The sequence below is a fragment of the Biomphalaria glabrata genome, chromosome 2 (genome assembly GCF_947242115.1).
Source record: "Biomphalaria glabrata chromosome 2, xgBioGlab47.1, whole genome shotgun sequence".
Taxonomy (NCBI): Eukaryota; Metazoa; Mollusca; class Gastropoda; family Planorbidae; genus Biomphalaria; species Biomphalaria glabrata.
This window is the reverse complement of record NC_074712.1, coordinates 3630988-3648018: the sequence shown is the minus strand read 5'-3', so window position 1 is coordinate 3648018 and position 17031 is coordinate 3630988. Positions and strand designations below refer to the sequence as shown.

The 17031-nt window shown below is 34.4% G+C and overlaps 1 protein-coding gene across 1 annotated transcript in view; it reads right to left on the bottom strand.

Moving 5' to 3' along the window:
- The window catches only part of LOC106057922 (fas-binding factor 1-like), a 38589-nt gene that overhangs the window by 7000 nt on the left and 14558 nt on the right, over positions 1 to 17031 (bottom strand). The window contains exons 16-28 of the mRNA XM_056018788.1: positions 16650 to 16736; positions 15086 to 15150; positions 14871 to 14956; positions 13272 to 13565; positions 11435 to 11527; positions 9783 to 9883; positions 9641 to 9688; positions 9204 to 9362; positions 8511 to 8618; positions 6829 to 6968; positions 5795 to 5913; positions 5451 to 5573; positions 3904 to 4047 (exon numbers count right to left, since the gene is read on the bottom strand). Of these exons, the coding sequence (XP_055874763.1) occupies positions 3904 to 4047; positions 5451 to 5573; positions 5795 to 5913; positions 6829 to 6968; positions 8511 to 8618; positions 9204 to 9362; positions 9641 to 9688; positions 9783 to 9883; positions 11435 to 11527; positions 13272 to 13565; positions 14871 to 14956; positions 15086 to 15150; positions 16650 to 16736 (1567 nt within the window). The remainder of the gene's footprint in view (positions 1 to 3903; positions 4048 to 5450; positions 5574 to 5794; positions 5914 to 6828; positions 6969 to 8510; positions 8619 to 9203; positions 9363 to 9640; positions 9689 to 9782; positions 9884 to 11434; positions 11528 to 13271; positions 13566 to 14870; positions 14957 to 15085; positions 15151 to 16649; positions 16737 to 17031) is intronic.

Sequence of the window (17031 nt, the reverse complement as noted above, 5' to 3'; positions counted from 1 at the left end):
AGATAATAATTAACTTTATAGACTAAATGTTGACCAGGGTAACTTAAAAGTTAATAAAGCAGATGATCTTGATAGCTAATTGGTCAATAATGACGACTGCATGAATTTAATAGATCCCATTCAGTTATTGAATTGTCTTTTTATTAGCGGCCCCCGTAAGGGGAAAAAGCCGCTATTAGGTTTGTGCAAAATGTCCGTCTGTCCGTCTGTCACACTCAGATCTCGAAAACTAGAAGAGATATGAAAAATATTATTTCATCATTAAATCCGGCTTGAAAAGTTTAGGTGCAACGGCTACTTTTGGTTTTCTAAAAGCAAACCGTTTAATTTATAAAATTAATTATGCAAGCGATTTTTTCATAAAAATACACCAATTCTAAAACAATTACGTAAATGTAAGGGAGGCAATGTTACAATATGCTAACAAAGATGGACAATTTTTGTGTATTTTCAGTATCACTAAGTCAAATATATTTTTAAAATGTACAGGAAATGTTTACAACAAATACAAATAATAGTTAAAGAAGTTTTTTCTGGTCAACTAGCTGCTAAAATTAAAAAAAAACATTTCTGTTTGTTTATAAAGGCTAATAATGTACTTTGTATGTAAATATCACGCACATTTTTTTAAATGGACTCTTTATGCAGCGATTTTCGTGCAGTAGCGTAACGTCGCAACATGATCAGGTGCTAAACCAATTCCTTAAACTTTTTTTAAAAATCAGATTTTATTTATTTTTTTGTTTAGTGCCCCCATCCGAATAAAAGAAGCTTATTTTTGTGCGTTTTGTCTGTTGGTCGGTCTGTCCGTCACGATTAGATTTAAAAAACTAGAACTCTAAAAGCTATTGAAAATCTGATTTACCCTTTAATGTTCCTCCCATAACATCTCAATAGTTTTAAGTATCTAAAATTGATTGTTCCGGATTTTTTTGTGCAAAACTAATCAACGCCAACAAATGTTTGTTTGCTCTTCTAACTTATATTACATTCAATTTCCATGCTTAAACGTTGCAAAAACACATTATCAATAATATGTTGTTCCGTTTTTTATGTAAATAGCATATTAATGCTAAATCATAATCTCTATACTGACTTATATTTCATTAATTGTAAAAATGTTCCGGATATTGTTTAATAAAACATGAATTATGCCTAATGATTGTTTGAAATCGCATAAGGCTTTTAAAAAAAGTAATTTACTAGAATTGATTACTGAAAATTACTTTTTAGACATTTAATTTTCTTGTAAAACATAACATAGAAGTTTTGTAATCGATAAAGAAAGTTCCGGATTTTGTTTCTTACAAATCGTCGCCAGAAATTTCCGAATTTATTTAAAAATCTACTAACGCCAAATAATTGTTTGAACTCCCTCTTCTAATTAATAAACAAATAATCTTCTCATTTACGAAATAATGTTTTTACGGATTTTTATGAAAAATATTTTAACTCACTACTCTCTTACAGTACATTTAACTTTCTACCTAAAACATTAAAAAATCTAATTATCGTTAATATTATGTTCCGATTTTTAAGGAAAACAGAATCCAAACACCAAAGTAAGGTATGAAAATCTCTCCACGTGGCTGTAGTACATCTAATTTTTATACGAGACCATCCAAAAAATTTAATTAACGGTATTACATTTATCTGAAATTCTCTTTTTCTTTTACTATTTATACAAACATCCGGAACAATCTATTATATAAACTTTTCAATTGTGTTCATACCTAAAAATTATTGCGATGTTTTGAAACGTAAAATAAAGGTTAATCAATTTTTAATAACTTTTAGTTGTTTTTTTTTATATCAAGATAACGGACAGACCGACTGACAGACAAAACGAAAAAACAATGTGGCTTTGATCCTTTTTAAATAATATCTATTAGAACTCAGTGCACCAATGTCTATGAACCCTCGTTAAATATCTCGTGTAAATAAAGACATTTTTTTTTTATGGTACCGGTACTAGCCTATTGTGAGGTAATGGAATTTTTTTTCTTTGACGTCATATGAATGGACTCTTTAAATGTAATGTTAAAAGAACGCACTCGGTGCACCAATGTCTATTAACCCTCGAAAAAATTGCTTGCATTAATGAAAACATATTTTAGTCTAACTAAGCCGTGTGACGTAGTGTTTTTTTTTTCCTTTGACGTCACATGGAATGAATTCTTTAAATGAAATGCTAAAAGAACGCACTCGGTGCACCAATGTCTATGAACACTCGAGAAATGGCTCGTGTTGATAAAGGTGATTTTTAGTCTAGCTAGGCCTTGTGACGTAGTGTTTTTTTTTCCTTTGACGTCATATGGAATGAATTCTTTAAATGAAATGCTAAAAGAACGCACTCGGTGCACCAATGTCTATGAACACTCGATAAAAGGCTCGTAATGATGAAGGCGATTTTTATTCTAGCTAGGCCGTGTGACGTAGTGTTTTTTTTCCTTTGACGTCATATGGAATGAATTCTTTAAATGAAATGCTTAAAGAACGCACTCGGTGCACCAAAGTCTATGAACACTCGATAAATGGCTCTTATAGATGAAGGCGATTTTTAGTCTAGCTAGGCCGTGTGACGTAGTGTTTTTTTTTTCCCTCTGACGTTATATGGAATTAATTCTTCAAATGAAATGAAAAAAAGAACTCGGTATAGTAATGTTTATTAAGCCTCGTTATGTGACTCGCGTTTAAAAAAAGGAATGATATCTTGATTTAGATCTAATCTAGATTTTTTAAACTAGATCTAGATTTTTATTACAGTATATCTAGATCTGGATTTATATTCTAATTAAAATTATTTTAGAGTCTAGATCTAGAAGTTCTAGATCTAGTTTAGACTAAAATAGACTAGATTAAGATGTAGAATTTCAATTTCTAAACTTAAAGTGTAAAAAAAAAGTGTAGATTTTCATTTCCAAACGTTTTGATCAATATTGTAATGTTTTAATATACTAAAACTAATCTACTATTTTTTTATTAAATTTAAATTTACGGCAAATTAATCTTTGAAACATTATTACTTTTGACCATCGGATGGCTGCCTGGTCGTGCGGTTTGCGCGCTGGACTGTCGTTCAGATTTATGGATGGCCCAGGGTTCAAACCCTGCCCGCTCCCATCCCCCGTCGTCCTGCGGGAGGTTTGGACTAGGAAGTAATTATCTTCAACTCTGAAGGAACATCCGAAACGTGTAAAACATTTTACATCAAAATTAAATCACCTCTTGAATATTATTTGCGAATATGCAGATCCGACAGGGATCCGACTTCGACGGGGGCCGCCTCTGAGTTTGTGTAACACAAACTCTCTTTGTAATCTTGTTCTTGTTATAAAAATGGTGTATATGTATGTACATAAAATATGCATACTTAATTTCAAATACAAAAGTGGTGTAGGCTTACAGATAATCAAAAATTATTTTTTTTTTATATTTGAAAGACATACAGCACAAATACAGGTTTCTAAGGACTGTGTGGGAATTACCTGAAGACAAAGTAATGCAAGTCTCACTACCAACACTAGTTGTACCTGAGTGCACTTGATTGACTATCAACACTAGTTGTACCTGAGTGCACTTGATTGATTATCAACACTAGTTGTACCTGAGTGCACTTGATTGACTATCAACACTAGTTGTAGCTGAGTGCACTTGATTGACTATCAACACTAGTTGTAGCTGAGTGCACTTGATTGACTATCAACACTAGTTGTACCTGAGTGCACTTGATTGATTATCAACACTAGTTGTACCTGAGTGCACTTGATTGACTATCAACACTAGTTGTACCTGAGTGCACTTGATTGATTATCAACACTAGTTGTACATGAGTGCACTTGATTGACTATCAACACTAGTTGTACCTGAGTGCACTTGATTGACTATCAACACTAGTTGTACCTGAGTTCTCTTTATGGTGTCCTGATGAAGTTTCTCACGAACTGTTTTCTGTTCTATCTGGAACTTGGCCCTCTCCTCGGCTAAAAGTCTCCTCTCGTCTGTGATCTGCGATGTACAACTATGTTGTTCTTCCAACAAATTGTCCTGAAGTGAGAAATTAAAATTGCAACAACTTGCTTCTTTTTTTTTTTTCTCTGGACAAAGTTGAACCTATTGATAGACTTAATCAACTGATAATAGACTTAATTTAAGAAATTTATAATAGACACTAGTGTCAGTGTCCATTGCTAGTAAGAATAGAATATAGATTTACCTATTGAGTTTAATCTAGAACCAAACTAGTTATGTTCAGATATAAATGTTCAGACATAAATGTTCAGTTTTAGGTTAGAGATAATTTAGGAGCTTGATAGTAAACAAAGATGACAAATTTTCTATCTATATAGAAATATATTTGTTATTTTTGAAAAGAAACATTTTAAGAATCTTTCAGATTCATTGTTGTTTTAAGTTTGCAAGTTTTTTCTATCCTAGCAACTAGTTGATCTGATTCAGGAATCTATAGAACAATGTCAAATATCCTTTTAATGTCAACTGAGTGGAAAGAGTTAAGACTCTGAATTTAACAAAGACGAAAAAGAATAACAGTGTATCAACCATCTTTGAAAGGATATAGGTGGATAATGTTTAATGAGGATTTGACAGTCTGCTAAAGGTCTTACAGTTTATTAGAGGTTAATGTACAAGTATAGTTTAAAAAATTGAAAAAAAAAAATTCTTCATGCGTGATGGTAACTAGTTTCTTCTTAAATCCATGGAAGAAGGATTGGTACACCTTTAAATTTTTATAAACAAACTTTTAGTACACAGCAGCTAACTTTACCCTAGATACAGCTAACTTTATCCTAGCTACAGCTAATTTTACCCTATCTTATCTAATCTTATATAATACAGACGTTACTTCAAAAAAGATGATTACGTCCTAGACGTCATGCATTCAGTCATGCATATTAACCAATGACTTAAATTCTGCCAAGTCACTGGTTTTCCTGGCTAGCTCAGGCAACCCATTCCATGCTCTAATAGCACAAGGGAAGAAGGATCATTTGTACAAATTTGTCCTAGAATATGGAACGAGGAATTTGACCTTATCTTTGTGTCTTTCTGAGTATTTTATTAAATTTTGTTTTGGTATTTGAAGATTATGGTTTGGTGTTTTATGTATGATTGATACTTTACTAATGAGTCTTCTATCCCGAAGGCTTTCTAAATTTAGTGAATTTACTAAAGGTGTTACTCTAGTCAAATGTGAATAATCGTTTGTTATGAATCAAACTGCTCTATTTTGTGTCTGTTCCACTTTTCTTAATGTTTTTTTTGAGTTGAGGGTTCCCAAATAGAGGATGCATAGGCCCTATTCTATTATTGGCCTGACCAAGGTTAAATAACATTTTAGTTTTATGTTCTTATTTGATTTACAGAAATTTCTTTTCATAAACCCTAATGCTTTGATTTTTTGATAGTTCGATAATTTTTTTAAAGTTTACCCTAGCTCTCTCTAGAGACATTCTTTCCCTAGTCTGCTGCTCCAACCACAAACGTCGCTCCTCATCTAAAGATCTCTGCACAGCTTCAGCACGACTCTGGTCTTGCTTCAGCTTCCATCTCTCCTGAAAAATTGAACACAAAAGTTAAAATTCATCTCTTTGAGTCTTTAGGCAAAAAAAAAAAAAAAAAAGCAATCAAATGCTATTGGGTGGACTCAAGAATGTCCTAAAAAATTCAGAAATTCAAAATCGAAATACTAACCTAATTTGTGTTTAGAAATCAAGTGCTTCGCAGCACCCATTGATATATATCTGTAATCATAAAAGCTGTTACAAAAAACTACCTCTTCCATAAGCCTGGTTTGCTCCCTTAGCTGGGACTCCATACGAACAATCAATTCTTCTAGTCTCTTTCTTTCTCTCTCATTGTCTTCTTCTTGTCTCTTCAGTCTCTCCTGAAGCACTAGACACGAGACATTCAAAGAGAAATATTTAACAATCGTCTGGTTCAGTTGTTTGAGGGCGACATTAGTCAGCTTGAAGCAAGAATTAATTTCTGCATGCTTGTTGAGAATTTAAATAATTATTTTGAAAAGTGTTTTATGCAGATATTCTTAACTTATAAAAGCTTGAATTCTAGAACTATTTATGCAAGTTATAAATATGTTTTCACCATAAGAAATAAAAAAGACAGTATTTCTAAAAAATTTGGTAACCTCCCCACCCCCCTCCCTTCTTTTTTTCCCAAATCAAGGAAAGTGCCAAAAAAAAAGGTATCACAAAAGAGATACAAGACACCGATAGTAAAGGCAAACAGACACAAACACTCTTTTGTTCCCCTGGCAATCAAATCATAAAATAGAAACAATCTGATATAAACTTTGTCACATGTAAATTATGAATGAGTCTGGTGTGAATGTATATTTTGTTTTTTTTAAAGTTACAATAATTTGTTTGGTGTAATGCACAAATTTTAAGACAAATTTCCCAAAGGACAATAAAGATTATTATTATTATTATTTGGAAGGTAAGGATGCCTTCATGAAGCCTAGCTTAGCAGAAGTCACTAATTGAAGTCTATGATTACATAGTGAACTTAAGATATAGCTATTGCTACTATATTCTCTGGTAAATTGAGTAATTGGCCCTCATTGATAATAATAAAGCATTAGAATTGCCAGTTTTATAAATATTCTATGACATGAATTTTGTGAGGTCAATAATTTGCACATGAGTAGAAACAAATTTCATCAAATCTGGTAACATAAACAAAAACTAATTTTTTTTTTTGAAATCTTCATGAAAATATTTAGCTTAAATACAATAAAATTCAATGTTCAGACTCGAGTTTTCCTTCAAGCCAACAACCAGAACTCACTTTGGAGCTGCTCATCTTTTGACCTAAGTGTTATCTCCCTTTCATCTAGCCCTTGTTTGTTCCAGGCCTCCACTTTTCTCTGGAGATCATTCAAGTCTTTGGCATTGTTGGAAATCTGTTCCACTACAACTGTCAGGCTTCTGAATAGGCAAACAAATGTAAAGACATTCATGGCTTAGTTACAACAAAGAAGAACTTGATGACAAACAAAAGAACTTTGAATGAAATCTTCTTCTTATCTTATATAATACAGACGTTACTTCAAAAAAGTAGATGATCACGTCCTAAGCGTCATGCATCTAGTCATGCATGTTGAGCAACGACTTAAATTCTGCAAAGTCACTGGTTTTCCTGGCTAGCTCAGGCAAACCATTCCATGCTCTGATAGCATGGGAAAAAGGAGCATTTGTACAAATTTGTCCTAGCATATGGAACAAGGAATGTGACTTTATCTTTGTGTCTTTCAGAGTATTTTATTAGGTGTTGTTTTTTGTATTTGAAGATTATGGTTCAGTGTTTTATGTATAATTTCTACTTTACTTTTGAGTCTTCTATCCTGAAGGCTTTCTAAATTTAATGATTTTACTTAAGGTGTTACTCTAGTCAAATGTGAATATTTGTTTGTTATGAATCTCACTGCTCTATTTTATGTCTGTTCCAGTTTCTTAATGTTTTCTTGAGTTGAGGGGTCCCAAACCGAAGATGTATTCTAATATTAGCCTAACCAAAGTAAATATGGTGTCATCCTTGGCTTATACAGTATAGAGTTAGTATAGAGTAAGAACTTACAGAACATGTAAAACAAAAGAAGAAAATTAACTTATAGAAGAAAGATTTACAAAGCTGTGATAACCAGACAATCTTCACTATAAAAAAGATAGTGTTTTTGATTCTGAAGATTACAGCTGAGTGTAGTATGTTATGTGGAGGGGAAGTGGTTAAGTGCTAAAGAACTTGACTTCTGAAACAAAGGGCCCAGGTTTGAATTCTGGTGAAGACTAGGATCTTTAATTTCAGGATCTTTAGGGCACCTCTGAGTCCGCCCAGTTCTAAAGGGTACCTGACATAAGTTGGGGAAAAGTAAAGCTAGTTGTTCGTTGTGCTGGCCACAACACACCCTCGTTGATTATGGCCTAGAGAAACAGATGACTTTTACATCATCTGCAAGGTCTTAAAAAAATGGTTGTATGTTATGTTACCATGCAAACTCAATTGCGACCTGCATATTTTGCCATATCCAATGCAGACAAAGCCCTTGTCCACCAGGGGTCTATTTAAGTTTTCTTTTTGTCATCTCTGACGAGGGGCTTTTCTTTGGATTATTTCATTAAATGCTTTCAAAACAATGTCACAAAAAAAGCAGTTCTTAGCAAGGCTTTTACATTACCAGAACTGTGTAATCAGTATTACCTGAGCTGTGTAACCAGTATTACCTGAGCTGTGTAATCGGTATTAACTAAACTGTGTAACCCAACCAATAGGGAAGCCAGTGATTATATTTTTCAGAGAGCTTAATGTAAACATTGTTTGTTCCATTCAATACAAAAACTTTGATTACGATGGAACATAGACAAAGTTAATTTAATGAACTATGAATTTGTTACTTTGTAACCGGAAAAAAACAAAAAACAAAAGCCAGGGAACAAAGTTTGTTACCAAAAAAAAATAGGTCATGCACTAACCTGGATGTGTCATTGGCATTAGCTATCTTGTTAATCTCCTGGTTCTTGGCACTGACCAGTCTGTCCAAAGCTTCTTCGTGATCTCTCTTCAGAGCTGCAAGAGTCAACCTGAAATAGAAATATCCCATCAGACATTTACTTGTAGAGACTTTTAGCATTCTGAGAGAGACGGTAATATTTTTTTTGGTATCTTGCCCTTATGACCTCTTTACCTGGTATTCTTTATTTCACTTTTCGTACAGACTGAGATGAGAAAAGAGTCCTTGTAATCACAACAAATTTCCGTAAGGATCAATAAAGCAGTCTTAGTCTTAGACTGATGAACTATTTACTGAAGATTTAAATTTTTAAACCTTAGCAAACAGGAAGCTGGTAGAAGAAGCTATTGCTGTTGACAACTTCAACAGACACTGGTAGTATGTCTCTAATGTATATATTGATTCAATTCTCATAAAAAAAACTTCAAAGTCTCCCCCTCCCCCTGACATCAATGTGACCCTCCCTTTGACATCAATGTGTCCCTCCGACATCAATGTAACTCTACCTCTGACATCAATGTGTCCCTCCCTCTGACATCAATGTGTCCCTCCCTCTGACGTCAATGTGTCCCTCCCTCTGACATCAATGTGTCCCTCCCTCTGACATCAATGTGACCCTCCCTCTGACATCAGTGTGTCCCTCCCTCTGACTCACCTGTTTTGTTCTTTCAGTTTCTCCAACTCTTGAGCCTTTTCTCTTTCCATGTCCTCCAACTTACGGTAGTGGGCAGTGCTCTGGTCACTTTTCTCCTGCTCCAGTTGTCTGACCTTGTTCAGGTGTTGCTGCATCAGCTCTTCATTCTCCTCTCTCAGCCTGCGCAGAGAAAGGTCAACATCAGGTAAGTTGATAAGGTCAACATAAGGTCATACCGCATGACCAGACAGACATCCAGTAACACCCTCATAAATTTTCTAACTAGCATTAAAAAAAAATGAAACATTACAGTCTAAGAGAGCCAGCAAGATTGAAGTCTTGAAATGACAACACAAGCTCTCAAATATAAAAGTCTAAGAAACTTGCTACTAATTATAACTTTCAGACATGATACTGCTATAAAAATAAACATTTCAATCTGTTATGTAAAAACCAACCTGATTTCTTTCTTTCTGTTGGACTCTTCCAGGATCTGAAGTCTGTTTCTGTCAACATTAAACATAGTCAATATTCACTCCAAAATAAACAAAGAAATGTGCACCACAATAAAAACAAACAACAGCTAGGTAACAGACTGACTTGTATGAGCTCTCTACTGCAAAAATTTCCTCTTCATATCTCCTCTTTAGACTGTCCAGCAGAGACTCTGTGTACGTTCTCTCTAGCTCCAACTTTCTGATCTGGAATACAACAAAATATTCACCTCCAGACATCTGCTGAATCTAATGTACATCCAAACTTCTTATATAGAACAAGTGTATACTATGTTTTCTTCTAGGATGTCTGCCAGGATGAGTGGTTGGCTCTCCGGAATGTTGTCATGATACTCCTGGGTTCGAACTCTGCTAGCAGCCGTCCCCTGCCATCCAGCGGGGTGGTTTGGGCTGAAAATTCCCCTTTCAGACCTTGCGGTCTATAGGTCAGATGATGTAAAGTTCATCTGTTTCTGTGGCCCACAATTAACGAGAGGGTCATGTGGCCAGCAGAACGACCAACTTTACTTTTCCCACGACAATAAATAATGTCAGTTACCCATTAGCGCTGAGTGGACTCAGAAGGACCCAAAGATCCTGAAATTAAAATCCCCTGGCTCAGAAGCCAAGCGCTTTATCGCTTAGCTACAGCGCCTTCTTGGTATGGGCTAAGATAAAATAAATTTATAAAGGCAAGTCTGAAACGAAACAAGGTGGAAAGTTGGTTACTATATCTGCTGATGAAAACTGATAGACAAGACATAACCAGGCTGAAAGTTGGTTACTATATCTGCTGATGAAAACTGATAGACAAGACATAACCAGGCTGAAAGTTGGTTACTATATCTGCTGATAAAAACTGATAGACAAGACATAACAAGGCTGAAAGTTGGTTACTATATCTGCTGATGAAAACTGATAGACAAGACATAACAAGGCTGAAAGTTGGTTACTATATCTGCTGATAAAAACTGATAGACAAGACATAACAAGGCTGAAAGTTGGTTACTATATCTGCTGATAAAAACTGATAGACAAGACATAACAAGACTGAAAGTTGGTTACTATATCTGCTGATAAAAACTGATAGACAAGACATAACAAGGCTGAAAGTTGGTTACTATATCTGCTGATAAAAACTGATAGACAAGACATAACAAGGTGGAAAGTTGGTTACTATATCTGCTGATAAAAACTGATAGACAAGACATAACAAGGCTTTCAGCTTTCTACTTGCATATACAGTCAAATCTAATTAGCAGACCACATTGGGACATGAGTGTTTTGGTCCAATTAACCACCTAGCCAAAAATTTGATATGTGCAAAATTGTTTTAATGTTTTTAAACTTACAAATGTTATGTACAAACAAGAACCACAAATTTCTACTTTTGTATTTTTTGAAAGGATCTACAGCAAACTGTATCTTTACTGCATCACTAAGTTGATTGTATACAATTTCATATTGCCAGTATAGATAGGGAATTTAACATTTCTGGATAGTTTTAAATGCTAAAAAAAAATATTTCATTAAATCCACATCTAATTTAAAACAAATTCAACAGGTTGTACAAGTAATTGAAATAAGCTAATTTTTAGATGAACAGAATTTGATGCAACTCCAGTTTCAATGGAAAAACTACAACATATCAAGAACTATGCATTTGAGAATTAGCTGTACACTAGAAAACCAAAAATACAAAATGAATTGAGAAAGATGAATAAAAAAAAAAGGAAACATTGAATGAAATGAACAGACCTTGGCATGGGCCTCAGGTAAAGAGTCTGGTAGTTCTATTGATGAAGTGATCTGTGTGAACGAAGGTATCCACTGACTGGACTGGACCAACGGCTGCACAAACATATACAAATTATATAATAGATCTCTTATTTTTAAATTAGCAATTGTCTGAGAATAAGCTTATAATACTAAGTGTTATGCTATAATTAGAATTGTTAGGCGCCTCCGCCCTGTGTCTTGTGTGGATGGAGATGACACTCATGTAAACAAACCAATTAACACAGGCAAAAGGCTAACAATACAAATATATTCAAGGCTGATGAACATTGTCAATTAATATGTTTAATAATAATGAAGAGAACCATCAAATGTCGCCAAGCTAAATCTCTTCTTCTATAAACCTGCCTCTCTCTAAAGCCATCAAAAGTAGTCTGTTTACTTTTCGCTATCCTTCCTAAAATCCTAGTTTTGTTTTTAATATTCACAACACAATCTCTAGGAAAAACTTTACCATTCTATGAAACAAATAACTTATTACGCCAAATTCCTAAACATGCAATAACAGTATTCAAGTGTGAGTTGAAACTGCAGCTAGACAGTAACCCTGAAAAATTCTTCAAACTTTAGTTTAAAAATTCATAGTTTATTCTGTACAGGGAAAATATCTTGTCAAATTCACAGCGGCAGGGGATGACAATGTCTAGTAAGAGAATTGAGCAAAAAGTCAGAAAACTCTTTGCAAAACTTTTATAATTCTGAAGCAATTAAGTTATATCATACCACTCAAAACTTCAATATAAAGACATTTTTTATTAAATTTATAGTACATAATTAACATTTTCTTTGAAGGAACATCTCTAATTTATAAAATAAAATACTCAATTATCTCTGCTGACACACTCAGCATGTTCTTATTGTGACTATTGATGTAAGAAAAATAAAATATTTCAGGACACTCTAGCAGACATACACAGAGATAGATGTTTGTGTTTCATCAACAATGGTAATGTTTTCAATTCTAAATGAGGTTAAAATGACTCTAAAGTAATGAAATAACTATGTGAGTCTCTAGTAATTGTCACAAAACATTTGTTGATTCTTTGAAGACTGGTAGGCACCTACACATTTATTTAAAATCTTCTCCAAACTATTATGCAAGTGATTTTCTTTTTCTATTTCTATATTTAAATATTGCTTATAAAATGATAGGGTACTTGGCAAATACACTTTCCATGTTGATGTTAATGTAATGTAAAATGGTACCATTTTTAGGGGGGGGGGGAGAAGATGGGGGGAAGGGGGGTATTGATGTTTTGAAAGGTTCTGTATATAGAAATGTTTCTTACAAATAATTTCTGAACTTCTTTTAAGGGCTACATCAAAAAACAAATTAACATAAACATTTCCTTTTCATTAAGTCCAGAACCTTTGTCCTAGAGAGTCAATTTGTCCTAGAGAGTCATGTGTAGTTGAAGAAAGACTTTTGACCAATCTTTGTCTTAGAGATAGAGTCATGTGTAGTTGAAGAAAAGACTTTTGACCAACCTTTGTCTTAGAGATAGAGTCATGTGTAGTTGAAGAAAAGACTTTTGACCAACCTTTGTCTTAGAGATAGAGTCATGTGTAGTTGAAGAAAAGACTTTTGACCAACCTTTGTCCTAAAGAGTCATATGTAGTCGAAGAATAGACTTTTGACCAACCTTTGTCTTAGAGATAGAGTCATGTGTAGTTGAAGAAAAGAATTTTGACCAACCTTTGTCCTAAAGAGTCATATGTAGTCGAAGAATAGACTTTTGACCAATCTTTGTCTTAGAGATAGAGTCATGTGTAGTTGAAGAAAAGACTTTTGACCAACCTTTGTCCTAGAGATAGAGTCATACTGCTTCTGAACATCCTGCATCATCTTCTGCAGCTCCTGCTGTTTCTTCAGCAGCTCTGACTTGTGCATCTCTTGCTGCTGCATCAACTGCAACTGCTCCAGCTGCTGCTGTAGCTGTGGCTGCAAGGGTGTTGGTTGCTGGGACTGCTGGTATTGGGGTGGGTAAGAGGGATGGCTGGGCTGGTCCAGCCGCAGGGGAGCTTGACTCACTGCCTGCTGGACAACTGTTTGCGGGAGAGAAGGGGACAACGCTGCAGAGTTGCTTTGAGCCTGAACAAGTGGAACACAGCAATCAACAATTTTTATCACATGTAGTTTTTGTGTTTTTTGTAATCATGCTTACAATTTTGAAATACATAACAATGCAAGGCAGCAAGTGGTTTGAATGATGGACTTCAAGACTTAGCATCATGGTTGTTTTGTCGTATACATTGCAGATGTTCCTTTAAAAAAAAGTAAAGTTCCCCCTTTCAGTTCTTGCGATCTGTCGCAGATGATGAAGATCATCTGTTTCTATGGCCAACGGTTAACGAGCAGAGTGTCATGTGACCAGAACAACAAACCAACTGCCTTTACGTATTACTTTAATTACCCATTAGAGTTCGGTGGACACAAAAGCACCCTAAAAATATCGAAATTCAAAATCCCAGTCTTCACCGAGGTTCGAGCCCTGCACCCTAGGTTCGGAAGCCAAGTGCTTAACCACTAAGCTGCCGTGCAGATGTTCCTTTAGAAATGAATAATATTATGTTCTAGACCAGACTTCCTGCAGGATGGTAGGGGATGGTTTTGAACTCAAGACCATCATGACCATAGTCTGCAATGCATACCTCATGGCCTAAATATATTTAGTGGCATAAATGCACAATCCCAACTCAAGCTGAGTGGTGTTTGCAGAGTGCCTAAAGGCAGCACAAAAGTCTTCTCCCCTACTAGTCCACAACTAGTCCACAACAGAGAGTAGCCCAAGAGTAGACAGAGTAGACAGAGAGACCAGTAGAGTTTAGTATAGCAGTACAGTTATGTACAGTAAAGCATTTGCAGTTAGTGTATAGTGTGGCCAATTGTTTGGTTTATTGGTTATTAAATTATCTTGTTGTCACGCTCATGAGATGTGTTGTGTAGAGCAGTGTTTACAGAGAGCCCAAATAGATAGAATTCTAATAATATCAAAGATGGTTGCCTGGGTGCATGTTGCAGTCCCAGCTACGCACCAAGCCTGCTATTCCCTGCCACCACACTGCAGGGGGTTTAGGCTAGGATGCAATAATCTCCATTTCTGAAGGAATTCCTGAAATTTACTAGTCAAGATCTGGATTACTTACAAAAAAAGGGAGATGTTATTGAGAAAAAAAGAAAGCTGTCCTATCAGCTAGCCCTAAAACAGATGCATACACATGCATGAACTGTGGCAAAATCTGGCGAAGACGTAACCAGTGACTCATCTGGGTGCATACATTGTCTTCCAAGACAGAAGGAGCCACACATTGTGTGAAGATACACAGAAGCATGTGCAGACAGGATGGGAGAAAGAAGCCAAAGAATGTACTATCATATGTGAATATCACAACATACCTGATCTTGATTGAGAAGCGAAGCAGAAAATTTTAGCCTTGGGTCTATCGTAGAGCTTTGGTTAGTAACAGCACCAACATTTGAACCTAGATTTTAAATAGTGAAAATATGATTTTAAATATGACATTTCAAATCATTCAAACATAGTTCCATAATTCCCTAAACTAATGTTTCTAAGCTTCATCAAAGTCAGAATGCTTCTAAAAAAGTCTCACCTGAAGTTTGTCCACCTCTGACGGTGTAACTAAGTTGTGTTCTTGGTGACCCCCAGCTTGGCCCACTGGAGATACAGTACTCAATGAGTTATTAAACTACATCACTTTTTATTACATGACTACTCAGAGAAATTGTTTCTTAACAAATAGAGCGATAAGATTTTGAGACTGCGGTTCATAAAGAGACTATATAGTAGAATTTCAGCATTTTATGTGGCCGAGAGCTTATAGAAGTGTGTGAAGCTAAGTGCTTGTTTTACTTAGAGCTGTGCTGACTAAAAGAGTTGGTATACTTGTAAATGTAAAACAGTTCACTCTTGATAGCTTGACACTTAGTAATTTGACGCTGACGTAAATTCATGTATTTAATTATGCTTTAGTACATATGTTTACAATGTAGGCTGGCTTTGATTTTACTTTAGCGCAGTGCGTGAAATGTGAAATCATATGTTTTGTATAATGCAAAACACTCAGTAATTCAATGCAGCACTGATGTAAATTCATGTAAATAATGTTTACTTTAGTGTGTTATATGTTTCAGTTTAGAATGTAGATTTTCTTAAATTTTAATTTAGTTCAGTTTGTGAAAGCTAAAATCACATGTTTTGTATTTTTTTATCAATAAATTTGTCTTTTTCGTCTATTGTTTATTTTCTATCAATAAAAGCCTTAAGAGAATAATTTATTTCATCATAAATAGAATTTTCTTGTACAGTTAAATTCTTTTAAATACAAGCTAACCTTTGGTAATCTGACTTTTTTGGTATTCTGACACCAGTCCTGTAACTGTCAGACTATCAAGAGTGAATGAATTTAAGAATTTTTTTTTTATTTGTGAATAGAATAAAACATTTTTGAGAATTTAAAAAAAAAAAATTTTAATGTTACATTTAACTAAAAATTAGACTAAGACTAAGACTGCTTTATTGATCCTTACGGAGATTTGTTGTGATTACAATCACTTTAAATCATTCTCAGCCCTTTATGACCTCAGGTTTTTATTTTAGCTGTTTTGAGAAAGGGGGGGGGGGGGCAGGCATTTTTATTTTATATTATTTTACCGTGCATGGGATTTTTATTGACAGGTTTGTCCAGTCTATGTCAAAGAATGGACAGGCCTGTCAGTGAATGAAATTCTACCCCAAGGCAAAGGACAGAGAGGAATGGAGAAAGACAGTTGACAGTTCTTGTATGGTGCCCCAATGGTTCAATAAAAGGATAGATGAAGGGATTTTGATTTAATGTCTCAAAGTGCATCCTAGATCTTCACAAGGATAAATAGAAAGTTCAATTCATTTTTAAATTTGGTATTTATAACTAAAACAATATCAAGTAAACCAAAACTATAACAGCCAGCCAGCACAGCTTGACTTGTGCTCTTCCAAAACAAAAGGGTTACAATTAACAACAAATGAAAACAAAAATTAATTGAACTCAATTTAAGTTGCTCAAAAAAAAAAAGGATGGACTTATCAATATTAGAATTTTTAAAAAAGCATTCATCTCTAAACTTTGTTAATTTCCCAGCCCCAAAGAGACAAAAAAAAAAGTATCCAGTTTTTACCCAGCAGACTTTGGTTCAGCAGGGGGAGATAATAAGTCATTCAGTACGTTAGCTTGTGTGTTGATAAACATCTGGGAGACATCAACACTGAAAAGGAAAAGGACATTTTTGACAAGCTTGACACTAAAAAAAAAAATTTTCATTTTCATCAAGAACTTGTGTTACTACTTTTAAAAACCTATCTACTAAAAGTAAAATAATACTATATTTGAACCAGCCTTTTTTGTTTTAAATTTCAACTTTTTCATCAGAGACTTTTGACAGATTGTAGATTTCCGTAAAGAAACTAAATTCAAATACATTATGATAAACTAGAAAATGTATGAACATATGCAATATACATAGGCCTATAGATATTGAAGAAAGAATTATTTTGTTTTTA